This window comes from Caloenas nicobarica, chromosome 25, assembly GCF_036013445.1.
Source record: "Caloenas nicobarica isolate bCalNic1 chromosome 25, bCalNic1.hap1, whole genome shotgun sequence".
NCBI lineage: Eukaryota > Metazoa > Chordata > Aves > Columbiformes > Columbidae > Caloenas > Caloenas nicobarica.
In genome coordinates this window covers 6369915-6393864 of record NC_088269.1, presented here as the reverse complement: position 1 = coordinate 6393864, position 23950 = coordinate 6369915, and the positions used below count along the sequence as shown (strand labels likewise).

The 23950-nt window shown below is 60.7% G+C and overlaps 1 protein-coding gene across 8 annotated transcripts in view; it reads left to right on the top strand.

The window, feature by feature from the left end:
• The window catches only part of ANK1 (ankyrin 1), a 33740-nt gene extending 10057 nt beyond the window's left edge, over window positions 1-23683 (top strand). For 2 of the 8 annotated variants that reach the window (XM_065651511.1, XM_065651510.1), the window contains exons 3-44: window positions 498-596; window positions 1418-1516; window positions 2101-2199; window positions 2306-2491; window positions 2630-2728; window positions 2966-3064; window positions 3375-3473; window positions 3914-4111; window positions 4194-4292; window positions 4599-4697; window positions 4934-5032; window positions 5223-5420; window positions 5590-5688; window positions 5778-5876; window positions 6945-7142; window positions 7330-7428; window positions 7807-7905; window positions 8217-8315; window positions 8420-8512; window positions 8749-8821; window positions 9186-9209; window positions 10067-10169; window positions 10457-10604; window positions 10814-10911; window positions 10999-11223; window positions 11580-11734; window positions 11890-12101; window positions 12193-12397; window positions 12566-12662; window positions 12811-13039; window positions 13204-13329; window positions 13417-13536; window positions 13742-13826; window positions 14052-14126; window positions 14267-14398; window positions 14566-14712; window positions 16337-16889; window positions 17482-17740; window positions 19001-19084; window positions 19357-19524; window positions 19806-19927; window positions 21507-23683. In XM_065651511.1, coding sequence (XP_065507583.1) covers window positions 498-596; window positions 1418-1516; window positions 2101-2199; window positions 2306-2491; window positions 2630-2728; window positions 2966-3064; window positions 3375-3473; window positions 3914-4111; window positions 4194-4292; window positions 4599-4697; window positions 4934-5032; window positions 5223-5420; window positions 5590-5688; window positions 5778-5876; window positions 6945-7142; window positions 7330-7428; window positions 7807-7905; window positions 8217-8315; window positions 8420-8512; window positions 8749-8821; window positions 9186-9209; window positions 10067-10169; window positions 10457-10604; window positions 10814-10911; window positions 10999-11223; window positions 11580-11734; window positions 11890-12101; window positions 12193-12397; window positions 12566-12662; window positions 12811-13039; window positions 13204-13329; window positions 13417-13536; window positions 13742-13826; window positions 14052-14126; window positions 14267-14398; window positions 14566-14712; window positions 16337-16889; window positions 17482-17740; window positions 19001-19084; window positions 19357-19524; window positions 19806-19904 — 5676 coding nt within the window. In that variant the 3' untranslated portion in view covers window positions 19905-19927; window positions 21507-23683. Of the gene's footprint in view, window positions 1-497; window positions 597-1417; window positions 1517-2100; window positions 2200-2305; window positions 2492-2629; window positions 2729-2965; window positions 3065-3374; window positions 3474-3913; window positions 4112-4193; window positions 4293-4598; window positions 4698-4933; window positions 5033-5222; window positions 5421-5589; window positions 5689-5777; window positions 5877-6944; window positions 7143-7329; window positions 7429-7806; window positions 7906-8216; window positions 8316-8419; window positions 8513-8748; window positions 8822-9185; window positions 9210-10066; window positions 10170-10456; window positions 10605-10813; window positions 10912-10998; window positions 11224-11579; window positions 11735-11889; window positions 12102-12192; window positions 12398-12565; window positions 12663-12810; window positions 13040-13203; window positions 13330-13416; window positions 13537-13741; window positions 13827-14051; window positions 14127-14266; window positions 14399-14565; window positions 14713-16336; window positions 16890-17481; window positions 17741-18242; window positions 18836-19000; window positions 19085-19356; window positions 19525-19805; window positions 19928-21506 lie in introns of those variants that run through there. The other 6 variants (XM_065651513.1, XM_065651515.1, XM_065651512.1 and 3 more) reach the window with 6 other exon arrangements.
• Window positions 23684-23950: the final 267 nt, after the last annotated feature.

The following is a 23950-nucleotide window of genomic DNA, read 5'->3' as shown; positions in this document are numbered from 1 at the left end:
TAATCTCTTTGCCAGCAAATATCCCAGCCCTTTTGTTCACATTTGGGAAGAGGATGTCAGAAATAATGGAGCAGAAGCTGTCCTGGCAGCCTCTGCGGTCGATGTTGACTGGCCTGACACCTCCTGACATTGCAGGGATGCGACGAGGGCACTGGCCAGACCTTGGCTCCTAGTGCTCAGGTTCCATGTGTAGGAAGAGGGGAGTGAAACCCGCCTTCCCTGAGAAGTCACTTCAGTTGGGAGCTTCCTGGAGCTGGTAGAGCTCAGAAGTGGCACAGCCAGCGCTTTCTCTGCACCCTTTGCTGCAGTTAAACTCTGAGGGAGCAAAGCCGACCTTCTGAGTGTGGGCTGCGGGATGGGGCTGTTGTTGGGCAGGCTGCAACATCGGGAGGAAGCTGCTGGACTGCAAGCTCTTAAACTGGGAGCTCAGAGTAGGGGGTTCTCCAGAGAGCCCCAGCCAGTGACTAATGCCCTTCTCCCACCTTTGCTCCCTCCAGAATGGGCTGAACGCCTTGCACCTGGCCTCCAAGGAGGGCCACGTGAAAATGGTGGTGGAGCTGCTGCACAAGGAGATCGTTTTGGAGACAACAACCAAGGTGGGGACAAGGGAGTCTGGTCACAACATGCACTTGTGCTGTCTTTACTCGCATCTCCTTCTGGCCCTGGCTGCTGGCTCAGGTCAGCCCTCACAGCCCCAGGGCAGCCCGTGTATGCTGCGACACGGCGAGGGCCTTGGCACCATTGTTGCGAGTCTGGAGAGCTCTGGTGCCCTGTAAATAACAAATTCTCTCCTTGCATCGTCATGGCGGAGTGTGATTCTTGCTTGGTGACAAGCGAGACAATGACACAAGCAAGCAAGGCTGCAAATGAGCAGCCTCCAGCACCATCTGAAGGCCTGTGAGAGCAGGAGGGGGCCTGGCTTGCCACCTCTCCAGTGCTCTGACAGGACTTGGGACACAAAGCAGAGTCTGGCATTCTGCCACACCACCCACAGGCACAAGCTGGGAGAGCCTGTGTCTGCATTTTCCAGCCTGCTTATCATCCCTTAGCTCTGCTGGGATGCCTTGGCTATCAGGGCGCACACTGCAGTTTTGCCTGCAGACTGCCAGCTCAGCTCCCCCGTCCTCCCTCCCCTGCTCATCTCTCAGTGCTGGAGATGCACAGAGCCTGACAATGCACACAGCTTGTGCTGCCAGGAGCTTCACAGGGGAGATTAAATCACTCTCTTCCTTGGCCAGCAAATGTGAAGGGTAGCTGCTTGGTCTACAGCAGGGAAGGGGTATGGAGCGAGGGCTGCATGGCCCCACAGGCTTCCCTGGCTGCTGCTCTGTTTGCACGTGTGTTAGCACGTGTCAGGCCCATCTTTGGCATCCTGGGCTGCTCCAGACCCTGAGTGCTGCCCTGTGGTGTCTTTCAGAAGGGAAACACAGCTCTGCACATCGCTGCCCTGGCTGGACAGCAGGACGTGGTCCGGGAACTGGTGAACTATGGGGCCAACGTCAACGCACAGTCACAGGTAGAGCGACGTGGGCTGGAGTGGGGAAAGCATGATAATGGTGTCCTCGCGGTGGGAATTGTGCCTGGCGTGGTCACTTCATCAGCCCTTTACAGTTTCTCTCTTGTCCTGCTCAGGGGCAAGGACTGCTCTGCCAGACTCCTGAAAAAAAGACGAGTGTGTTTGCGTTTAAAAATGAAAACCACCTTAAAAATCTAGAAGAGTGTGACAGGAGTCAATTTTCCAACTTTTCTTGTTCTTTACAATACAAAAATATATATCTAGATGTAAATACATACTTGGGTTTTATTTAGGGTTTGTAAGTTTCTTAATGTGCAAATGGATTCTGCCATGCATATATATAACTGCTGTAGTTTTTATTCAGTTTAGTAATCCTACTCTGAAGTAAAAGCTTTTCTTTCTTTTTATTAATAAGGATTTAGATTCTCCAGCTGGTTCTTTCTGGATGTGAGGAACCTTGGGCTCCAGCTCTCTCTGATTACTCCACCATTGCCTTTTTCCTTTTTCCCACCCACACTGTGTCTGCTTTTGCCCCAGTTCAATGAGCTGGGGGTGTGTTGATGTGCATGGCTCTGTGTTTGCAGAAAGGCTTCACACCCCTCTACATGGCAGCGCAGGAAAACCACCTGGAAGTTGTTAAGTTCTTGCTGGAAAATGGAGCCAACCAGAATGTAGCCACAGAGGTGAGATCCTTGGGGAGGACTCCAGGGCCTGGCTTGTTGGGGCTGCTGTGCTGGGTGCTGCCAGGGCTCCTCCGCTCTCCCCCTCTCACCTGCCTCTCCTTGGCAGGACGGCTTCACGCCGCTGGCTGTGGCTCTGCAGCAAGGGCATGAGAACGTGGTTGCTCATCTTATCAACTACGGGACAAAGGGTAAGGTCCGCCTGCCTGCCCTGCACATCGCAGCCCGCAACGATGACACTCGCACAGCTGCTGTGCTGCTGCAGAACGACCCGAATGCCGACGTCCTCTCCAAGGTGTGTGGCTTTCCTGTCCTGTCTCTGGGAGCTTTCCCACATCCCCAGGGAGAACAGCAGCTCGGTATGCTGTATTTATCCATCCTTTCAGCAGGGAGCATGTGTCTGGCTGGGCTGATCCCTCCTTCTTTCCCCTAGACTGGATTTACCCCCTTGCACATTGCAGCCCACTACGAGAATCTCAGTGTGGCCCAATTACTGCTGAACCGTGGAGCCAGCGTCAACTTCACACCCCAGGTGAGCACGGAGTGGGAAGGCTCTGGGAGTGGGAAGGCTCTGGGACTGGCACTGCCCAGCACCAGAGGAGCGGGTGCCTCGCTCCCAGCACTGTGAAATAAGCTGCTCCCTGACGCCGTCCCTGGGATTTAGCTCTCCCCTGCCCTCTCTCTTTTGTTCGCCCTCTGCCTCCTTGCAGCCTCGTGGGGGAAAGAGAAGGGGTTGCTCCCTCTAACAGACAATTGTTCCTTCTGTCAGAATGGGATCACTCCCCTGCACATAGCATCCCGCCGGGGCAACATCATCATGGTACGGCTGCTGCTGGACCGCGGCGCCCATATAGAGACAAGGACCAAGGTGAGAATTCTGCATCACCAGCAAGTACACAGGCCATCTCCCTCCCTGACCATCTTGCGTCCTGGGAGCGCTGCCGAGTGCATACTCTGTGAACATCTTGCTGGGTGTGTGAGGGAAGGTCCCTCGTGCACTGAGGGAATGGACCAGGTTTTTTGCTGGTGCACGTGGAGGTGAGAGGAGGCTGCATGGCTACAGTTGACATGTTCTCGGGGCTGAGGGCAGGCTCAGTTTTGCCTTATTTTGCAGACAAAACCAAAGTCCCTGCCCTTCCTTTCCCATGCTGAGCCCTTGGACCCTTCTCTCTCCCCAGGACGAGCTGACCCCTCTGCACTGTGCAGCTCGCAATGGACATGTGCGAATTGCTGAGATCCTGCTGGACCACGGGGCTGCCATTCAAGCCAAAACCAAGGTACCCATGGAACTCTGTGGGGTTGTGCTTGGTGCCAGGTCTCAGGGCAGCACAGAGGTGTCACAAGCTCTGCACAGTTGCTGGATGCCACCCGGTTCTGGGGCTGGGTTTTTGGCCCGCCAAGGGACAAGGAGCTTCCTGACCTCCTCTTTAGCCCTAGCTGGAGCCCTTTACCTGGGTGCCACTTGTTTCAAAAGGACCAGCCCTGAGGAGGGGGTGGCCTGGGAACAGCCTGTCCATGGCAGCAGCCCTTCAGGCCCTGCCCTCTGCTCAGTGTTGCTCGCCTGTAAGTCTTGGTCAGGGATTTTGGGGCTTCTCCCTGGTAGCACCGTGAGGAATGTGCCATCCTTTCTGCCCCAGAGCTGTGGCCGGGGCTGGGGCTGAATGGGATGCCAGGTCCCCTCCCAGCCCTGCCCTGAGTCCCTGCTCCATGGTTGCAGAACGGCTTGTCACCGATCCACATGGCAGCGCAGGGTGACCACCTGGACTGCGTGCGTCTGCTCCTGCAGTACAGCGCTGAGATCGACGACATCACCCTGGACCACCTGACGCCGCTGCACGTGGCCGCGCACTGCGGCCACCACCGCGTGGCCAAGCTGCTGGTGGAGAAGGGGGCCAAGCCCAACGCCCGAGCCCTGGTGAGTGAGGAGGGGCAGCAGGGCTGGGACACGGGACAGGGAGGGCGTCCTCGCGGACGACTGTCCACCTGTCCATCTGCAGAATGGCTTCACACCCCTCCACATCGCCTGCAAGAAGAACCACATCCGGGTGATGGAGCTGCTGCTGAAGACGGGGGCCTCCATCGATGCCGTCACAGAGGTAGGTGGGTGGGCAGCGCTGCAGGGGATGGTGGCCCCATTGGCTTTGCTGGTCCCCAGGCACCTTCTTCATTATGGCTGAGATCCTTTGCAGCTCAGGACCTGTTGAGCCTGGCAGCATCTCCCCACAGCCTGCTGCTCTCTGCGTTCCCCTCAGCTTATCTGCCAGGGTGCTGGGGACAGGCTAGGGACACAGAGTTTGCCTCTGTGCTGGCACATGGCCCCAGGGAAGGGGAAGAGGGGGCAGGAAGAGAAGTTTGCAAGGCCATCAGCCCCATCTTGGCTCCTGGCCCTTTTCTTTCCACAGTCTGGCCTGACCCCCCTGCACGTGGCCGCCTTCATGGGGCACCTGCCCATCGTCAAGACCTTGCTGCAGCGTGGAGCCTCTCCTAACGTGTCCAATGTGGTGAGTCCCACCTTGGCTGGGCCCATGGGAGCTCAGCACGGTGGGGTCCAGCAGGAGGTGGGGACTGCCCGCGTCCTGCTCGCTCTGCTCTCCTGAGCAAACCCTGGTGCCCTCTGCTTTGTGCTGGCAGGAGGAAGCTGTAGGGGCCAGAGAAGGTTGTGTGCACTGTTCTCCTGTGCTCAGAGAAGGCATATCCCCTCATACAGCCTCACCATTTTATCTTGTCCTTGGTGCAGAAAGTGGAGACACCCCTACACATGGCAGCCAGAGCCGGGCACACGGATGTGGCGAAGTACCTGCTGCAGAACAAAGCCAAAGCCAACGCCAAGGCCAAGGTAGGTACGGAGAACCTGTGCGATAGTGAAGCTCCATGAACAGCTGGCGCTGGTTTCTTCATTCTCGCCTGCCCAGACCCCAGCCTGCCCCGGGCTGTGCAACAGCAGGAGCAGGGCCAGGGCCTCTTTGGCGTGGTAAACAAGGGACTGGTCCACGTCTACTAAAACAGCTTCTCTGCCTCCCTTGCAGGATGACCAGACTCCTCTGCACTGTGCTGCACGCATCGGCCACACCGGCATGGTCAAACTCCTGCTGGAGAACAGCGCCAACCCCAACCTGGCCACAACGGCGGGGCACACGCCCCTGCACATCACTGCCAGAGAGGGGCACGTGGACGCGGCGCTGGCCCTGCTGGAGAAGGGGGCCTCACAGACCTGCATGACCAAGGTAGGCTGCTGCAGCCACTGCCACTGAAGGGGCGAGCTGGCTGGGCAGGCTGGCAGCTTAGTGTCCCTGTCACAGGAGGGACAGCCTCCTCCTGCGCCGCAGGATCTCTGCCTGCGCCAGTGCTCTGCTCATCCCGGTGCACCCTGTGATGAGCTGCCTTTCTCCTCAGAAAGGATTTACCCCTCTCCACGTTGCAGCCAAGTATGGGAAGGTGGATGTGGCAGAGCTGCTGCTGGCACATGATGCTCACCCCAATGCAGCAGGGAAGGTGAGTGTTGCTCCTGTGGCAGTGGGAGGAGTGGTGTGGTACGGGGGGAGGCTCTGCCTCACCTGTCTGTGCCTTCTCCCCCTCCCCAGAACGGCCTAACCCCGCTGCACGTGGCTGTGCACCACAACAACCTGGAGATCGTCAAGCTGCTGCTGCCCAAAGGGAGCTCCCCACACAGCTCGGCCTGGGTAAGGCTGGACTGGGTGTCCGTGGGGATGTGTCCTGTGTCCCATGTGTGTCAGCCTGGAGCTGGCATTGCCCCTCAACCTGACACTCAGGGAGTGTACCTGGGACTCCCCGTGCCCACTGCTCACACCTGCCTGTCCCTTGCACCAGCACGGGGGACATGCAGGGTGCCGGGTGGTCGTTCTGCTCCAGCAGACAGGCTGTGTCAGGAACAGTCCCTGACAGCAGCAAGTTGTGGCTGTTGCTTGGGGGTGCGTTTCCATGGCAAGCCCAGCCGAGCAGAGCTGCAGTCTGGCAGTTTGGGAAACCACACACGAATGTTTGCATGCAGCCGGGAAGCAGTGAGTCAGAAAACCCACGAGTTCGTGGGAGTCGCCCTACTCTGCCTGAGCATGGGGAGCATCTCCTTAAAGAGCAGAACAGCAGCCTCCATTTCCACGTTGTTTGTAGGAGGTGCATCCTCAGAACAGCCAAGTGGCTGCTGGTTCTGGCCCTCTCTGCTCCCCTTGCGCCCGCTGCCGGCAGACTTGCCGGGCTGGTGTCGGGAGCAGCCGGTGCCAGCGCCAGTCCCCTGTTGTTCTGCGTCACTGACAGCCTGCACGTCACCGCAGGCAGAGGGTGTCTGCCAGCTGCTTTGCTCCTGCAGTGTGGCAGCAAAGGCAGCGCTCAAGGCTCTGCAGTCTCTGCCTGAATGCTAATCCTGCATATTGCAAGTTTTGCTCCACGCCTCAGACAGACACTGTCTGCCCTGACCTCTCACAGCTCCAGGTGGCTGAATGCTGGTGTTGAAATTAATGTCAGGAAAACCCCAGGACAGCCAGTACCAGTCAGACCTGAAGCAGGTGGTCTTTGAAACCCCTGTGTTGACTTGGCTGGAATAGTGGGACTGGGCCTCAGTGTCAGGACTCGTTGCTGTCAGGCAGATGGTTGGGGTGGGAGCCTGTGTCCTTGAGCTCTGGAGGCAACCGGGAAGGGCAGACCTGGCCTGGAGAGGCAAGGTGGCACCTTCTGTCCCTGCTGGTCTCTTCGCCAGGGTCTGGGCGCTGCCATGAGCCTCTCTTTCCCTGCAGAACGGGTACACCCCCCTGCACATCGCTGCCAAGCAGAACCAGATGGAGGTGGCCAGCAGCTTGCTGCAGTATGGGGCTTCTGCAAACGCGGAGTCTGTGCAGGGGGTCACCCCCCTACACCTGGCTTCCCAGGAGGGCCATGCAGACATGGTGGCACTGCTTTTCTCCAAACAAGCCAACGGCAACCTTGGCAACAAGGTAAGTTGTCCCTGCATGTCCTGGCAGGCTGAACAGGGTAGCAGTCCGGGCCCCAGTGCCTCCCTGCATTTGATGACCAGCACACAGTGTCGGTCAATTTGCCGTGTTGGAGACCTGACGTGGAGTCTCTGCTGGCAGAGCTGCAGCGATGGCATTGCCACTGTGCTGAGACCTCCTCTGTTTGCAGAGCGGCCTGACCCCTCTCCATCTCGTGGCCCAAGAGGGGCATGTGCCGGTAGCTGATGTTCTGGTGAAACATGGAGTCACAGTGGATGCAACGACCAGGGTAAAGTAATGCATTCACCATGGCTGTGGTGAAATACGTGAGGGAATTACCTCTGGGCCTGCTGCAGGAGGCTTATTGCTTTTCTTTGTGCAAGAGTCTCTCCTTACCATCTTGTCTGTGTCTTGGCGACTCTTCCTTTTCTTCCCACACCTCCCTGTAGGGATGATCCCTGCCTAGTCCCACAGCTCACCCCTGTGCCCCTGGCACAATGTGGTGTGGTCTGCACATCCCTCTGCCCTGGTCCTGGGCTCTCAGGCAGCACCTGCACGCGTGCCCCTTCCTTCACCCAGGGGGGTTTGCCCGTGGGATGAGCATACCCACGCCAGAAGGGCACGAGGCACCTCTGAGGGCAGGCTGAGACCTGGTTTTGTCTTTCAGATGGGCTACACCCCGCTGCATGTGGCCAGCCACTATGGGAACATCAAGCTGGTGAAGTTTTTGCTGCAGCACCAGGCTGATGTCAACGCCAAGACTAAGGTACAGCCATGCCCTGTGCTCCAAGGACTGGTCAACAGCATGCAGGTGGATGTGGATGGCTTAGCCTCCCTCCCTGCTTGCACTTCTCCCTCCTGTATTTCCCCAAGCCCTCCTGTCTCCACGGCCGGAAGCTGCTGTAGTCCAGTTACAGCCCCAGGCAAGCGCTGGGTTCTACAGAGCCCTTTGCTAACCCCGGGAAGGAGGCAGCCGCCTTCGTGCTCCAGGCATGAAGCACAGCGTGAAGGCCGTGGGCTTTTCTGGGGCAGCAGACTCCCAGAACTGATGGCAGCACCCTCTGTCCTCCCCTGCAGCTGGGCTACACGCCTCTGCACCAGGCGGCACAGCAGGGCCACACGGATGTGGTGACACTGCTGCTGAAGCACGGTGCCTCTCCCAACGAGATCAGCACAGTGAGTACGGCACTCGCCCGCACCTCCTTGCCCCACAGCAAGCTCAGGTGCCCGAGCGGGCTTCCCCGTGGCTGCTGCTGACCCAGTCCTTCCTCCTTGCACAGAATGGCACCACTCCCCTGGCCATTGCAAGGCGGCTTGGCTACATTTCCGTCACAGATGTGCTCAAGATCGTCACAGAGGAAACCGACATCCCGGTGAGCCCCTGGGGATTGGGACCAGGACTCGGGAGGAGGGCTGGGACTGGGAGCAGGTGGGCGAAGGCAGCAGCTGTGGCCCTGCCTGGGGCAGAGGCTGTGCCGGTACAGCTGGACACTGCTGATGGTGCGGTAGGGCCGGCACTGATGGCTGCCCACCCCGGCGTGAGGAGGGGGCTTGCGGGTGGCTGCACGGCGAAGGGCTGGCCTCCCCTGACTCCGCTCTGCTCCCACAGTCAGTCGGTGACAAGCACCGCATGAGCTTCCCGGAGACTGTAGACGAGATTCTGGACGTGTCGGAGGATGAAGGTGAGGGGCCAGAGCTGGGCCGCGCCATCCTGGAGATGTGGGGACGGGCACTGGCGTTCCTGCCAGGTGGGGTGGAGAGCTGCACGGCCTCACCGTGGTCTGGCAGAGAGGACGGGAGGAGCACACCAGACTCCCGGGGTGGCACCTCCTGGCTCGGGTGCTTCCCTGTGCCATGCAGGAGGGGTATGTCTGGACCTCTCCATGGTCCCATGCCTAAGGGACAGTGTGCAGCGAGCCCTTGGGCATGCAGAAGCCCCCACTGTGTCCTACTCCTGCTGGTGGTATCAGCTCCCAGCCAGCTGCAGCTGGTCTGCTCCTGCTCCCTCCCACCAAGACCTCACATTTGCCTCTTCTTACTTTGCAGGCACTGCTCATGTCACAGTAATGGGTATGAAATGTGTCCCCCTGCCCCAGCTCAATGGCCCATTCCACCCCATGGCCACTAACCATCCGCACGCCACGTCCATCTGCTGAGCCTTGCTGCGGGGCTGGTGCTGCCCAGCGCAGGCGCTGCCATCCCACCCTGCCCATCCATGTCCGTGCTGCTTGCTGTGGTGTGACTGCATGAATGGGGGGAGCCCTGGCTCCCCGTCAGCCCCAGGCCGTGTCCCCTGCCGGCGGAGGGGCCTGGTTCCGTGACAAACTCCGGTGCCGTCCTGGCCAGGCAGGGATGAACCTGAGTGCTCGAGGGTCCCCATGCTGTATGGTCCCCTCCCCATCACTGGGGCTCTCTCTGCTTTGGGAGGTGCTGGGCCCACTCCCATGGGGCAATGGCGAGTGCCGAACCCCGGTGAGCTCCTTAGCAGGTGTTAGCTGGGCCGGCAGACAGCACTGGCTGGGCTTTGCCTCCACAGGGGTGTGCAGATACACTTGCAGTGTTAAGGCATCCGTCCCCAGCCCTGCCTACACTTCTGTCCCCAGCATCAGGGTGTCCCCAGCAGGCTCTGCTCTGTGCTCAGTGCTCTGGGAAATGGCTTGGCCAGGAGCTGAGGCTCCTGACAGCCACCGCAGTTCCTGTCCCGCTGACCCACAGCATGGGCCCTGCCCCAGCCACGGACCACACCTGGCAGAGGGCAATGCCACCCTGTGGCAGGCTGAGACCCAGGGGACAAGCGTGTGCAGCCAACAGTGAGAGAAGAGATGGGCTTTGGCTCTAGCCCGGAGGAGGGATGAGGGCAAGGGCTGGGTGTCTGTGGTCCCTTGTCCTCCTGCCTCTCTGCATGCTGAGCCAGCTCTCTGTTTCAGAGGAGGAGTTGATCGCACCAAAGCCGAGGACACCCGAGCCCAGGGACCAGGAGGGCAAGAGGGAGATGCTGGAGTTTGTGACCACGACGACACTGGAGCAAACGTAAGAGGCACTGGGTGGTGGGAAGAGAGCGGGTATGGGGCGCAGGGCCAGCCTCGTGTTGGGCTGGGATGCCAGTAGGACAGAGACAGCTCTGGGCAAGGAATGGATCAATGAGCCCCACCAGCCAGCATAGCAAGCCAAGCTGGTCAGTGTCATTCCTGCACGAGGACGTGGGTCTGCTGCTGAGTTTGACTTTGTCCAGCGGCCCTGGGATAACCTTGGGACAGCGGGGGGCTGAGGGGCCCAGGTCTGCCGCTTCAGTGGCTGTCACTGCCCTCTCCTACCAGGGTGGAGTCTCCAGCTGTCCTACAGGTCCCCTACATCCCACCTGAGACTGTGGTGACCAGAGCAGAGGAGACTGAGCAGGTAGGACCTGTGGAGACAGAAGCTGAGCAAGTCAGCCTGCTGCATGCACCCTCGGTGTCCCCACAGGAGGTGAGCATGGGACACAGACTGCCATGGCCCCCCTGGCATTCCCTGTCCATGGGAGGCCCCCATCACCACAAAGCCAACATGTGGGGTGGGTGGTGGGGATGGACCTGGTGGTATGGGACTGCCCAGGGGCAAGACTATGGAGGAGCGGGCAGGCTCAGCAACCCAAATAGGACCCCATGCCCATGGGGGCTCTTCCCTGCCTTGCACAGCCCTCCAAGGAGTTCGATGAGGACTCCCTGATCCCCAGCAGCCCTGCCACCGAGACCTCAGATAACATCAGCCCAGTGGCCAGCCCCGTGCACACAGGGTGAGTGCTCAGCCCGTGCGGCACACGCGTGTTCTGTGAGGGATCAGCTGCAAGGTGCCCACCTGCCCATGCCTCTGTCTGCTCCAGGTTCCTGGTGAGCTTCATGGTGGACGCCCGTGGCGGCTCCATGCGGGGCAGCCGGCACCACGGGCTGCGCGTGGTCATCCCGCCCCGTGCCTGCGCAGCACCGACCCGCATCACCTGCCGCCTGGTGAAGCCCCAGAAGCTGCCTGCACCCCCACCGCTGGCTGAGGAGGAGGGTCTGGCCAGCCGGATCATCGCCCTGGGTCCTGCCGGAGCCCAGTTCCTCAGGTGAGCACTGCTGGGAATTAAGCAGGTAGGGCTGCCCGACCAGGACCATCCCTCAGGACTGGGGTTGGATCTGGGTTCCTCTGGAGTCCCTGCCAGCTGGGGCAACGCTGCTGCCCATCTCTGCTTCTGGGTGTCTGGTAGAGGAGAGATCCCTCCTCCAGCCAGGCACGACACATTTCTGGGGTGGATCATTCCAGCATAATGGAGCATTTGGCTGTGCTGGGGCAGGAAAAGCCCTGGCCAGCGCACTCCTGCCAGGCCTAGAGCCCCATTTCCCTGAGAGAGGGGTGCAAGCAGTCCTGCCTTCCTCCGGCAGCTGTGCGTGGTTGCCAGCCCCCTTTCTCTCCCGCTTGCAGTCCTGTCATTGTGGAGATCCCACACTTTGCCTCATACGGGCGAGGGGACCGTGAGCTGGTGGTGTTGCGCAGCGAGAATGGCTCTGTCTGGAAGGAGCACCGCAACCGCTATGAGGAGAGCTACATGGACCAGCTGCTCAACGGCATGGACGAGGGTAAGCGTGCCAGGCAGGCAGAGGCTCGGCACCCTGCGGCTCCCCACAGGCAGGGCTGCAGCCATCCTGGCTGGTGGGACAGGGCTGAGCGTGGCGTGGTGGGTGACAGCCGTAGACTCGGTGTGCAAGCACTGATGGCTGTGCTGCCCTTGCAGAGCTGGAGAGCCTGGAGGATCTGGAGAAGAAGAGGGTCTGCCGCATCATCACCACCGACTTCCCTCTCTACTTTGTGGTCATGTCCCGGATCTGCCAGGACTGTGACATGATCGGCCCCGAGGGAGGGTGTTTGAAAAGCACACTGGTCCCCATGGTGCAGGCCACCTTCCCAGGCACCGCTGTTACCAAGAGAGTGAGGCTGGCCCTGCAGGTGAGCCCTGGCGAGCCTGGCCTGGGGCCCAGCTGGGCTCCTGCAAGGCAGGGGAAACCAGCCCTGATGCCCATCCTTGTGCTGCCCGCAGGCGCAGCCCGTGCCCGATGAGCTGGTGACCAAGCTGCTGGGGAACCAGGCGACCTTCAGCCCCATCGTCACGGTGGAGCCGCGCCGGAGGAAGTTCCATCGCCCCATTGGCCTCCGCATCCCACTGCCACCATCCTGGAAGGACAATCCCCGGGACAGTGGCGAGGGTGACACCACCAGCCTGCGCCTGCTGTGCAGTGTGATCGGTGAGGCTGCCAACCCCTGCCATGCAGGCGTGTGTGCTCTCTGGTGGGGTTGGGTCACCTCAGTGGGATGCAGCTCCTTGGAGCTAAGGAAAAGGTCGTGGTGGTGGAGACAGAGCAGAGCCCAAGCTTATGGAAAGGCAGCATGTTCACCCTTGCTTTCCGCCGCAGGAGGGACAGCCCAAGCCCAGTGGGAAGACATAACAGGCACCACAAAGCTGGTCTATGAAAATGAGTGTGCTAACTTCACCACCAATGTGTCTGCCAGGTGAGTCCTCGGCGAGCGTGTGCTCATCTGGGGACACCTGCTGCTCCCATACCCAGAGCTCTTGGGGCATCCTCTGCGGTGCAGTTTGCTGTCGGGGTGGGGGCAGCTCTGCCGGTGGCCGCCCGCACGCTGAGCCACCCTCCTGCAGGTTCTGGCTGGCCGACTGCCCACGCACCGCCGAGGCCGTGCACTTTGCCACGACGCTGTACAAGGAGCTGACAGCCGTGCCCTACATGGCGAAATTTGTGGTGTTTGCCAAGATGAACGATGCACGGGAAGGCCGGCTGCGCTGCTACTGCATGACCGATGACAAAGTTGACAAGACTTTAGAGCAGCATGAAAACTTCACAGAGGTGGCCCGCAGCAGGGACATTGAGGTTTGTCCCCAGCAGCATGTGGGGGCAGCAGGGAGAGGGCTGCCCAAGGAAGGGGAGGCTGATGTTGTGGGGGGGGCCTGGCTCTCTGACCCGGGGAGGAGAGTCGGTGTTTTCGGGGAAGCAGCTCTGCACAGCGTCTGAGCCTGTTTTCTGTCCCTTGCCAGGTGGTGGAGGGGATGCCTTTGCACGTTGAGCTCTCAGGGAACCTGGTGCCTGTCAAGAAGGCCACTCAGCCCCGTACCTTCCTTTTCCAGTCCTTCCGGGAGAATCGTCTCGCCATCCCCATCAAGGTAACGGCAGGGTGCGGGCTGGGCTGTGCCTGGGGTCCCTGTGCCCCCCGCTTTGCCCGTCCACCTATCCGGGCTCTCCGTGCTCAGGTTCGGGACAGCAGCCGGGAAGCCAGCGGCTCCCTGTCTTTCTTGCGCAAGGCCATGAAGTACGAGGACCTCCAGCACGTGCTGTGCCACCTGAACATCAGCATACCGCCGTGCACCAAGGTCAGCGCCGGGGCTCTGGGAGGGGGTGGGGGGCCCGTCTCCCCCCCAGGCACAGGAGGCAGCTCTGGCTCTGTGTTTCTTCCTCAGCTGCTCCCCGTGCCCACGCCATGCAGCTCTGGGGCTGTGGGAGCAGCAGTATTGCCAGAGTGGAGCTGCTGCCCCCTTTTCAAGCTGGTGACCCCTTGGTTTGTCCCCACTCTCGCAGGGCAGCGGCAGTGAGGAGCGGAGGAGGACGCTGACGCCATTGTCTCTGCGGGAGCGATACAGCATCCTAAGCGAGACCAGTTTCGGTATGCAGCCTGCTGGGACCGTTCAAGCCCTCTCACCACCTGCACTTAGAGTGCCCAAGCCCAGTGGAAATGCTGGACTAACCCTGTCCCACTCACGCTCGTGGCAGCTTTCCTTTCCTTGAGGGTTTTCAGGCTGCAAGACCCCTGAGCCAGCACCCCATCCCCCTCCCCCTCCTGGCGCGGGGCCCTGCACAGCCAAAGCTGTGACTCCCTCTTCTCCTCCAGGCTCTCTGAGCAGCACAGACAAGGCAGACCAGAAGATGGTTGACATAGCAGAACAGCTGGGCCTCAGTTGGGCTGGTAAGTCCACACCTGATGGCTCTGAGGATGCACAACCCTCCTTGGAAAGCTGAAACGTGCTGCAGAGTGCAGTGAATGTGCTTTACCCTGCGCAGCGAGCTGGGTCCTGGTGCAATGCTGAAATGTGGTGTCTCCCTCAGAGCTGGCACGTGAGCTGCAGTTTGGGGTAGATGACATCAACAGGATACGTGTGGAGAACCCCAACTCCCTGCTGGAGCAGAGCATGGCTTTGCTCAACCTCTGGGTCAGCCGCGAGGGCAAGACTATCAAGAGTGAGTATCTGTGGTGCCCTGTTACAGGCATGGAGGTGGCAGAGCAGCATGTGCAGGCTCCAGGTCCCTGCCTAGCTTCACACCACTGGTTCATGCACACCCGGAGTGTGTGGGGCATGCCTGTGTTCCCAGAGCCACCATTTGCTGACACTGGCTTCCTCCTGCAGTCGAGAGCCTGTACACAGCGCTGAGGAACATTGACCGCAGTGAGATTGTGAACACCCTGGAGGGCTCTGGCCGGCAGAGCCGCAGCCTGAAGGGCAGCTGGCGCTACACGGACAGAGACTATTCCCTGTCACCATCCCAGATGAATGGTGAGTCCTGGCTGCTCGCAGGGACTGCAGGAGGGCCCTGGGGCAGAGTCTGTGCCGACAGGTTGGGTCTGGCATCTTGCCTGACCAGGGTGTGCTGGTGCCAGCTGGGAGCTCAGTGGGCACAAGGCATTGCCAACAGTCATGGACTCTTCACCGGGGCTTGTGCTGCAGGAAGCTTGGTGCTGCCACACCACCTGCTCAGAAGCTGTCCCGTGGGGGTGGGCACATGGTCCTTATCCCGACATACCAGCAAGAGGTGCCTGTGGCTGTGCGAGCTGAGCGGTGGCCAGGGAGCTCACACGGCCCTGGCTGTCCAGCTGTGCCAGCTGTGTGAGGGTGCAGGGACGTGGGGTCAGCTGCAGCGTGTGCCCTCGGGGAGCCAGCGCAGCGGGCAGGGACAGGGCTGTGCGCTGCTGCAGCGCTGAGCTGCTGCCCGTGCAGCTCTGGCTCATCGCTCTCCTCCTCTTTGTCTCTCCCCTTGTTCTGCTCTCTCAAACATGCCACCTAGCGCCATCAGGTGCAGGCACTCCTGCGGGTCACTTCTTGTCACCTCTCTTCTCTGGGCTCATCCTGGCCTCTCCTTCTCTCATCTTCCTCCGCTGCCTGTCTCCACTGTCTCCACTGTCTCCACCTCAGCTGAGCCCTCTGGGAGCCGCGTCCTGCTCCAATGACTGCATGTCACCAGGGACTGTCCCCCTCATGGCTGTCGTGCTTGCGGGCAGCCACCCCAGGCCCTCTCTTGTGGCACTGTCCTGTGCTCCTTCCCTTGCTGTCCCTGCACGGCTTGTCCCCAGCACTGCATCTACTCAGGGGTGCGGTGCCCTTCTCGTGCTCGTGTCCCAGCTGTCCTCCGTGCCTTGGCTGTGGCTTGCAATCCCTGGCTGCCTGGGGAGCAGGACAGGTTCTCCGCTGATCTCTCTGGGTGGAAAAGGGGCTAGTGGCTCATTGCTGAGAAAGGCTGAGCAAAGCCACTGGTGCGGGTGGGAGTGCCTGGCTTGGCTGTTGTCCATATCGGTGTGCCTGGGCTGTGCGCGTGGCCCTGGGTGATGGGGACGTGACAACTGCTCGTAGCCCTAGAGACACCAATAGGGTTGTAGGGCCCTGGATGCATCCCGCAGGACCTCGGAGTTGTATGACATGTACCAGGGCTTCCTTCCCTGCTCACGGTGCCGCTTCCAGCCTGCTCCTCTGTGCCACGGAGAGGGGTTGACTTTGGGAGTCAGTGCCTGCCAGACTTGGCCACCTGACCAATGCTGAGTGGGGGCTGTGGACAAGGGCCTGGGGGCTGATGGAGCAGAGTAGCAAAGAGGGCACTGTGTCCTGCGGTGCAGATGGGGCATTGTGTGGAGCCCAGGCCAGTCCTCTCCACGGGCAGCAGGAAACCCCAGGTCTGCCCAGACCAGCCCCAGGACTCCAAAGGAGGCACAGCAGCACTTGCAGGGCCCTTGCAAAGGCAGCAGCTGCCACGAGCGCAGCTCTGCTCAGCCCAGCCTCCGGGGTCTGTGGCATCACCAGTGCTGTCCTTGGGACATACACCCTCCCGGAGGCCATTTCCCTTCTTGCCCCGCTGTGCCTGTGTGCGTGAGACGGCTGCTGGAGATGTCGCCTCTGTCTGCCCATATAGGTTACGCTTCGCTGCAGGACGAGCTGCTGTCCCCCGCCTCCCTGCATTACACGCTGCCATCCCCTCTGCGTGCCGACCAGTACTGGAATGAGGTGGCCATCATGGATGCTATCCCCATGGCTGCCACTGAGCAGGATGCCCTGATGGAGATGTCCGACATGCAGGTGTGGTCCTCGGGGCTCACCCCCTCGCTGGTGACAGCTGAGGACTCCTCTCTGGAGTGCAGCAAGGCCGAGGACTCGGATGCCACAAGCGAAGGCCGGTTTCCGGGGCAACTTCTAGCAGACGCGCATGGCCCGGACCACATGGGCTCTATGGACCTGGTTGAGGATGACACAGTGGACTCAGATGCCATGAATGGCCTGATTGACCTTCTAGAGCAGGAGGAGGGGCAGAGGCCAGAGGGGAAGATGCCAGCCGGAGATCGCCACCCAGGGACCGGGGAGCAGGACCCAGAGAGTGAAGTCTCTTTTGTTTCAGTTCAGCAGAAGGTGCAAGCCAGGATCACAGCATCACCCACCGTTAGCCACGTTGTGGAGAGGAGCGCAGACAGGTACTGCGACCTGGGGTGCCGTGGTGGCTGCGGGAGGGGAGCAGAACTGCTTTGCCAGCTATTGCCCTGTGCTGGGCCAGCTGCAATGATCTCCCAGCTTTGCTTGCTTCTCTGCTGGTCTCCAGCCCCGGAGCCCGGTTGTTCCTGGCAGGCAGAGCAGCAGCTCAGGCTGAGTGCCTTGCACCTCTCTGGAGATGCTCCAGGGGCTCCTGGCGGAGCACCTGGCAGGGACCCCAGCAGACAGCCAGGCCCTGGGTTGTGCTTCCCAGAGCCATTTCAGCTTGGGCTGTCCCCTCCTTCCCTGTGGCACCAGTCCTCTGAGGTCCCTAAAGCTGTGCTGCCATAGGCGCTGGGTCTGCGGGGTGGGCAGGGAGCATGGCAGGGAGGAAGCCTGTGCCCTTTGCGCATCTGCATTTTGTGCTGCTTGTGCCGGGCGCCCGGCAGCGCTGCGAGCCGGGAGCCCCGTGCGTGGCGGAGCAGGCTGTGCCGGTGTGGCTGCACAGCAAGGCTGGTGCTCGGGGGCAGCACTGCAGGCCAAGCTGACTGCCTCTCTCTCTCTGTCTCTCTCTCCCTGTCCCTCTCCGGTGCCCAGGCTGAGGGACTGGAATGCAGAAGGCTCCTTTATCTCCTGCCTACAGGACCTGACAGCGGGCTCCTGGCAGGAGGGGGTCACCCGAAGGCTGCTCCCGACGCACACCACGGCCACCGGCGCACAGGGCCAGGAGCAAGAGCAGGTCCTGCTGCCGGCCGTGGGGCTGATGCGGGTCAGCTCCACTGAGGACAGCGACTGGCAGCCCCAGCACCCCGTGGGCGGCTGGCAGGAGGAGGCAGACAGCTGCTTCTTCGGCCAGGTGAGGGTAAGACAGGGAGACCCGGCCCCACAGGAGACGCAGAGCCTGTGGACGTCCCTTTCCTGAGCCTGCCTCAGCTGGGCAGAGCAGGGGCTGGCAGAGACACAAGCCTCCTGGGTGCTCCCTGCCCCTAGGGGTGCCCCTCAGCCCAGAATAGCTGCTGTGCGTGATACCTGAGCTCTTGCTCTCCATTTATAACCCAGCCCACAGCCAGCCTCCCTGCCTGTTTCCTTATCAAGTATCTGCCCTAGTCGCTGGCCCAGCAGCCTGCTGGAGCCAGAAATAGAGCTGGTCTGGGGGCCAGGCTGGGCGGTGGGCATCCTGCCACGGCCGCGCAGAGCCAGCAGGTACGAGGAGAGGGCAAATGCCGTCCTCGGCCAGGCATGCACAGCCATCCCACAGCCACGCTCGGATGTGGTCACTCGGCTCTGCTGTGTGTTTCCTGAGTCACGTGCGATTCCAGTGATGCCCTGAGCCCCTGGCTCCTTCCTGGGGCTTCGTTTGTCCCGTGGTAGGGGACTGCACCACCACAGCTGGGAAGACAGGTTGATGGCAAGCTGACGACAAAGGGGGACAGGGCTGTCATGTTTACTGCCCGGCTGGGGATGGGTGGTGCTGTCACAGCCCTGGCCTCATGACTGGCAGACGCTGCGAGCCCAACGGACGCCCCACCTGCCCGCTGCCTTCTCGCCGCCCACACGGCGTCAGCTAGGGTTACAGCCGTCCTGCCGCGGGGTTGCAGCCGTCCTCCGGCAGAGCCAGGCACGGACCCGCAGGGCTGCTCCTGCCCCGGGGGCTCTGCCCGCGCCAGCCGGGCGGCATGACTGGGCGCTGAGCAGCGGGCGCAGACCCGCGGCACACGTGCGCGGCTGCAGGATGTGGGGTTTCCTGGCCCAGCTGCTGGTCGCCCTGGTGCTGCTGGCCTTCTTCCTGGTCAGCTGCCAGAACGTCATGCACATCGTCAGGGGCTCTGTGCGGTTCCTGCTCAAACACGCCCACCGCGAGCTGGACAAGGAGCTTGGGGAGAGCCCGGGGCTGGTGGACGATGAGGAGGTTCTCTCCACCAGGGTCATCCGCCGGCGTGTCCTCGTGAAGGTAACGAGCAGGGAGCTGAGAGAGCAGCCCCAGGGCAGATGCAGAGGAGAGCAGTAAAGGGACAGGGCAGAGTGGGAGACAGGCCATGGGGTACATGTCACATGTACTGTTCTGGCTGCAAAGGGGCTCCCCTCACCCCCGCTGAAATCCCTCCTGTCGCTGCAGGGGAATGAAGTCCTTCACCTCCCTGGAGAGCAGGTGACTGAGGAGCAGTTCACAGATGATCACGGCAATATCATCACCAGGAAGGTGAGTGATCGAGGGCGTGGTGTGGGCAAGGGCAATGCTGCAGTCTTTCTCCTGTCCCTTCTGCCCGGCCGCCCTGCTCCTCCCTGCAGCCAGGGGCCCGTGCGAGGCACCGGTGTCCCTCCGTCTTCGGTTACGGTCACGGCGCTTCTCTGGCCAACCCCTGCGCATGGGATGGAGGCTGCGTGCCACGAGCGGTTCAGGGCCGGGCTGGGCAAGGAGGGAGGCTGGTGCCTGGGGCCGGCTGTGATGTCCAGCTGTGCGGGTCCCCACAGGTCGTCCGGAAGGTGGTGCGTCAGCTGGGCCCCGGTGACACGGGTGACAGGCAGGAGCAGGAGGAGCTGATTCTGGAGGGCTCCCTGCAGGAGCCCCAAGACTTGGAGGCTGAGGACGATCACTTCATTAAATACTCCATCCTACACCGGGATGATCTGGGGGCCAAGGTACAGTGTGGTTATAGCCCTGGCCCTTGCCCGGGGCCAGCTTTGCCTCTGCAGGACTCGCAGGCTCTGGGGCTCTGCCACCCTCTATCCTTTCTTCTGCCCTGCTTTCCTCTGCTGTTTCCCGTCTAAAGCTTCCAGGGGCAGCTCTTGCCCACTGCACCAGTCTTCTTGCTCAGTGTCTTCTTGCCAACTGACTCTGCCTTTCCCTCTCCTGTCCTCTTCTGTGTGTCTGTCTGTTCACCTGGGTGATGTTCTGCTTCCTGCCCCTGCGGCTTCCTCAGGAGGAGGTGCGAGCACGTGTTCCAAAACTGGAAGTCTCCGGGGGCAGGATGGGGGCTCAGATAGTGAAACGAGCCAGCCTGAAAAGGGGGAAGCAGTGACCCCTCAAATGGCCTCTTTTGAGGTAACCCCACCTTTGCTCTTCCTTCTGTCCCAGCTCCCCATGCTGCTGCCTGCACTGAGCTGCTGGTCGTGCACATCTGGGGAAAGTGTAACCGGGCTGTGCAGAAAGGGGTTGCTGTGCTGCAGCAAAATGCTGAGGGTGGGCAGTGGCATGTCCCTGCTGCTAATCTGCTCCTGGGCGCCATGGGCACAGGGTGCCGTGCTCTGCAGCAATGCTCCAGCCAGCTCTGCTGGTGCTGGGCTACAACACAGGGATGGTCTTTGTGCAAAACTGCCCCAGGGAGCGGGTAGTATTTGTGTGGGGTCTGACGCAGAGCTGTCCTCTTCATCCATGAGCACTAGCTGTGCAGCCTTGTGACAGACGAGACCAGCCCTTGGAGCCTGGTGCCCGCGGAGTGCAGTTGGGCGCCAGCAGAGCTGTGAGCCAGATGAGGGTGGTGACAGTTCTGCTGGGCCATGGCTCGCTGCTACAGCACTCCTGCTGCAAGATGCAGCAGCTGCCACCGCCAGCCACGCATGGCAGCACGAGAGGGTGGCAGTGAGGGCTGCTGCAGCTCCTGTGGCCAGGAAAGGGGGTGCAGGCCGTGGCAGGATGCTGTGGGTGGACATCAGGGCAGCAGGAACATGATGCCTGTAGGGCTTGAGGGCAGAGGACCTGTCTTCCGCCCAGGACATTTCTTCCATCGATCCCCAGTGTGAGTGCTGGATCATCCCCTGAGTCTTGTGCATCCCCTGCTCGCCCTGCTGGGTGGGACTAGACCAGGCTCAAGGCAGGTGCTTCACACAGCACACATGGATGCAGCTGCATTGTTGTCTGCACGCTTGCTGCTGGGCTGGCAGTGCAGCACTTGGGGAAGGTGCTGCATGTGTGCTCTCCAGCTGACAGGGGGGTGGTTGGTCCTGTGGCCTCTGCTGTATCTGCATGGCTGTGTCTGTCTGTCCTCCCTCTCCACCCTCTCTCAGCTGTGTTAGTGGGCTCTCTGTGGGTGCATGACAGTCAAGTGGTCTGTGCTTGTGGACACATGTTCATGCAGACTGTCCCCCAACACCAACTGCCTGCCCCACTGCCCAGCCAGTCCCTGGGTCTGCCTCTCGCTGGGGCAGTGTTCCTGCTGCTTTACTCCTGCTGTTTTCTGTAGCGTGCGAAAAGTGGCCCAGGGTGTGCATTAGGAACATATGTAGTCTTACCCACTGCTGAGTGAGCTGGTTGAGGCTGGGGGCTCAGGGATGGCCCCTCTGTCCCAGACCCTACAGCATCCCTCCCAGCTCCTTCCCTGTGCCATATCACCTTTGGTACAGCTCAGCTCCTGTTTGTTGCTGATTTCTGCAGCTGGGACAGCACCACCAATACCATCTATGCCATTGCTGCTGGTTCCAGGCAGGGCACTTAGTGGTGCTTTGTCGCTCTCTCTTTGACACTTCCCAAAACTTGTCTTGTGGTAGCTGGGCAGGATGGGTGCATGTGAGACAAGCACAGGGTGCAGAAGGGTCCGGGACTGCCACATACCTGGCTGCCCCCACCCTTTCTCCTGTCTGTGCCACCGTGAATGCCTGGTAACCCCGTCTCTGTGTCTCTCCAGGATCTCACCTCAACACCAAACCACTGAACTCCAACACACGTTCTGACACATACCTGAGAAGAGAGGAGAGGAAAGCAGAGAGTGGAGGGGAGCAGGGCTGGCTGTACATGTTTCTATAGGCTAATGGCATGACTTCTGTATGAGACATAGTTACCGTCCTATCCGCATGACCGACTGACTGCAAGACGCATGAGCTACAGTACTTTAAACTGACGGCGGGGCCTCCATCCCTGACCCGCTGCTGCCAGGAGTCCAGAGACAGCAGCACACACCGGAGCATTCTCTCGACCCCTCTGGGAGGCAAGAACTGGACGGGCGGAAAATGAGAGGGAAGGAGACTCCACCCTTGCGTGTGTGTGTAAGTGCATCCCCCCGCCCGCGCTCCAGCTGCAGGAGGGAAGCTGAGGCAGCACGGTGCTGCTCACCATGGGAGGAGAGGGGCTCGACCCCCATCGCCTGTGCTGCCTCTGCTGGACTCACTTCTCATCCCTCTGTGAGTGCTGGGTTCTGGGGAGGGCAGCAGTTGTGGGGGTGTGTGAGGTGAGGCTGCAGGGAGCACGGCTGCCCTTCCTCTCCCCAGCACGTGCAACGTCTCCCGCCAGGGCAGGGCTCTGGGCCGAGCACTGAGCTCGTTGCTTGTGTTGAAAGTGTAAACTGTACAGCAATCAGCCTTGTGTACATGAACCAATAAATACTATGCAAACCCCTAGGGACACTCTAGCAGTATGTACCAAGCACTAACAGCTCCACTCCCAAATACCTCTTCAGGATGCAGGATGGGCAAAACCTTTGGAGTATGTGAGCAGCTCTGGTGACTGGAGCTGGGAGGCTGTAGGAGTAAAAGGGCAGCAGACTGTCCTTGCCCTATGCCCCTCTGGCTGATCTGGGGCCCTTCCTGGCCTGAAGAGAGGGGCCCAAAGGCGCAGTCCCATGGGCCTGTCCGTAGTGCAAGCCTCAGTTTGGGTTGGCTCTGGCTGGGGTGAAGCTGTAGGCCTGCGCTGATGTGCTCGATGGGTAGTGAGACAGAGCAGGGGATGCTTGTGCCACACAGGGTTGTGCCCAACTCTACTCAGCACAATATCTGCTCAGGAGATGAGCCAGGAGCTGGCAAGAGCCAGCACCCCATGCAAGGGCTTTGCAAGGGCACAGTGACCCTGTGGATGCTGACCCTCCCAGGACCAACTCCAGAGACATGGGGGGCTGCTCCCGCTGTGGCTGTGGCTTGAGCAGGGGAAACGCCCACTGCAGCAGCCTGGCCCACACGGTCACCCCGCAGCCAGGGCAGCCCTGGGCCAGCTGCTCCAGCAGGAGAGCAGCAACGGGCAGAGCTGCCCTGGCAACTCTGAGCTGTGTTGTAGCTTGAATTTGCTACAACACTTGACTCCAGGAGGGCCAGATGCAGGTAGCAGCAGAAGGTCCCGTGTCCCCAGCTCTGTACTTCACCTAAAATGGGGGCCTGGTCCTAGGGGCATGGCGGTGTGGGGACCCCTGCACTTCCCCATGGAGGTGATCCTGGGTGTGTTTTGCAGGGCCTGAGTTCACACTCTGTAGCTGCGTGCACAACAAGTCCACCTCCAGCTTCAGGCTGGTGGCCCTGGCAGGGCAGCCCTGTCTCACAGTGGGTGCATGTCTGCCAGGAGCATCCCTGGCTCCTCTGCAGTCAGGAAGAAGCCCAGCTGCAGCGAAGAAAACGACCCAGCTTAGCCTTGGAGAGCAAGCAGCCCCTTCCCACCCCACCCTGAAGTTGAGCCATACAGGCACAGACCCTCCATCCGTCACCCCTGCTGTGTATGACGACCTCCCTAGACCCACTGTGACAGCTGACTCCGTAGCATCACCGTAGAGTTGTGTGTGGGTCCTGTGCTTTGGCCTTGTATACGCCGTAGGGAATGTGCTGCGCTGCAAACCGTGCCAGGCACCTGCAGTGACATTGCTTTGCGCTCAGATTGCTCGTAGGGCTGGTAGGGGGAAGCTGCACCCGACATTGAGCCTAGAGAATGCTGCAGTCTGCACACTAGAAGCTTTTTAGAAGTTTTAAAAAATACTTTTATTTCCTTTTTTTAATTGTTATGGAAACAAGCCTTTTGGATCTCCCTGTCTTAGCCCCTGATGTATAGATCATTTCCCTGTACACCAGCTATCAGACTATGAATTAATAAAGAAACCAACACAGACCATGTCTCATCTCTGCTTTTCCAAGGGCGGGGGGGGAAGACCGAGGCTCTGGTGTGTGTGGCCGGGTGAGGTTCCCTCGACCCGTTCCCTGTCGCCAGGAGGGCAGGGGGCAGTCGGGAGGGGCGGGCAGCAGTTCGTGCTCTGCCGTTCACTGGGGAGGCCGAGGGGGGCAGTAACGTGCACCCCCCAGGCGGGTCTCGGCGCTGATCCTGCAGCAGCTTCTCCCCGGACCGGCTGGGGAGCAGCCGGTGCCCCGCGCCGCTGCGGGG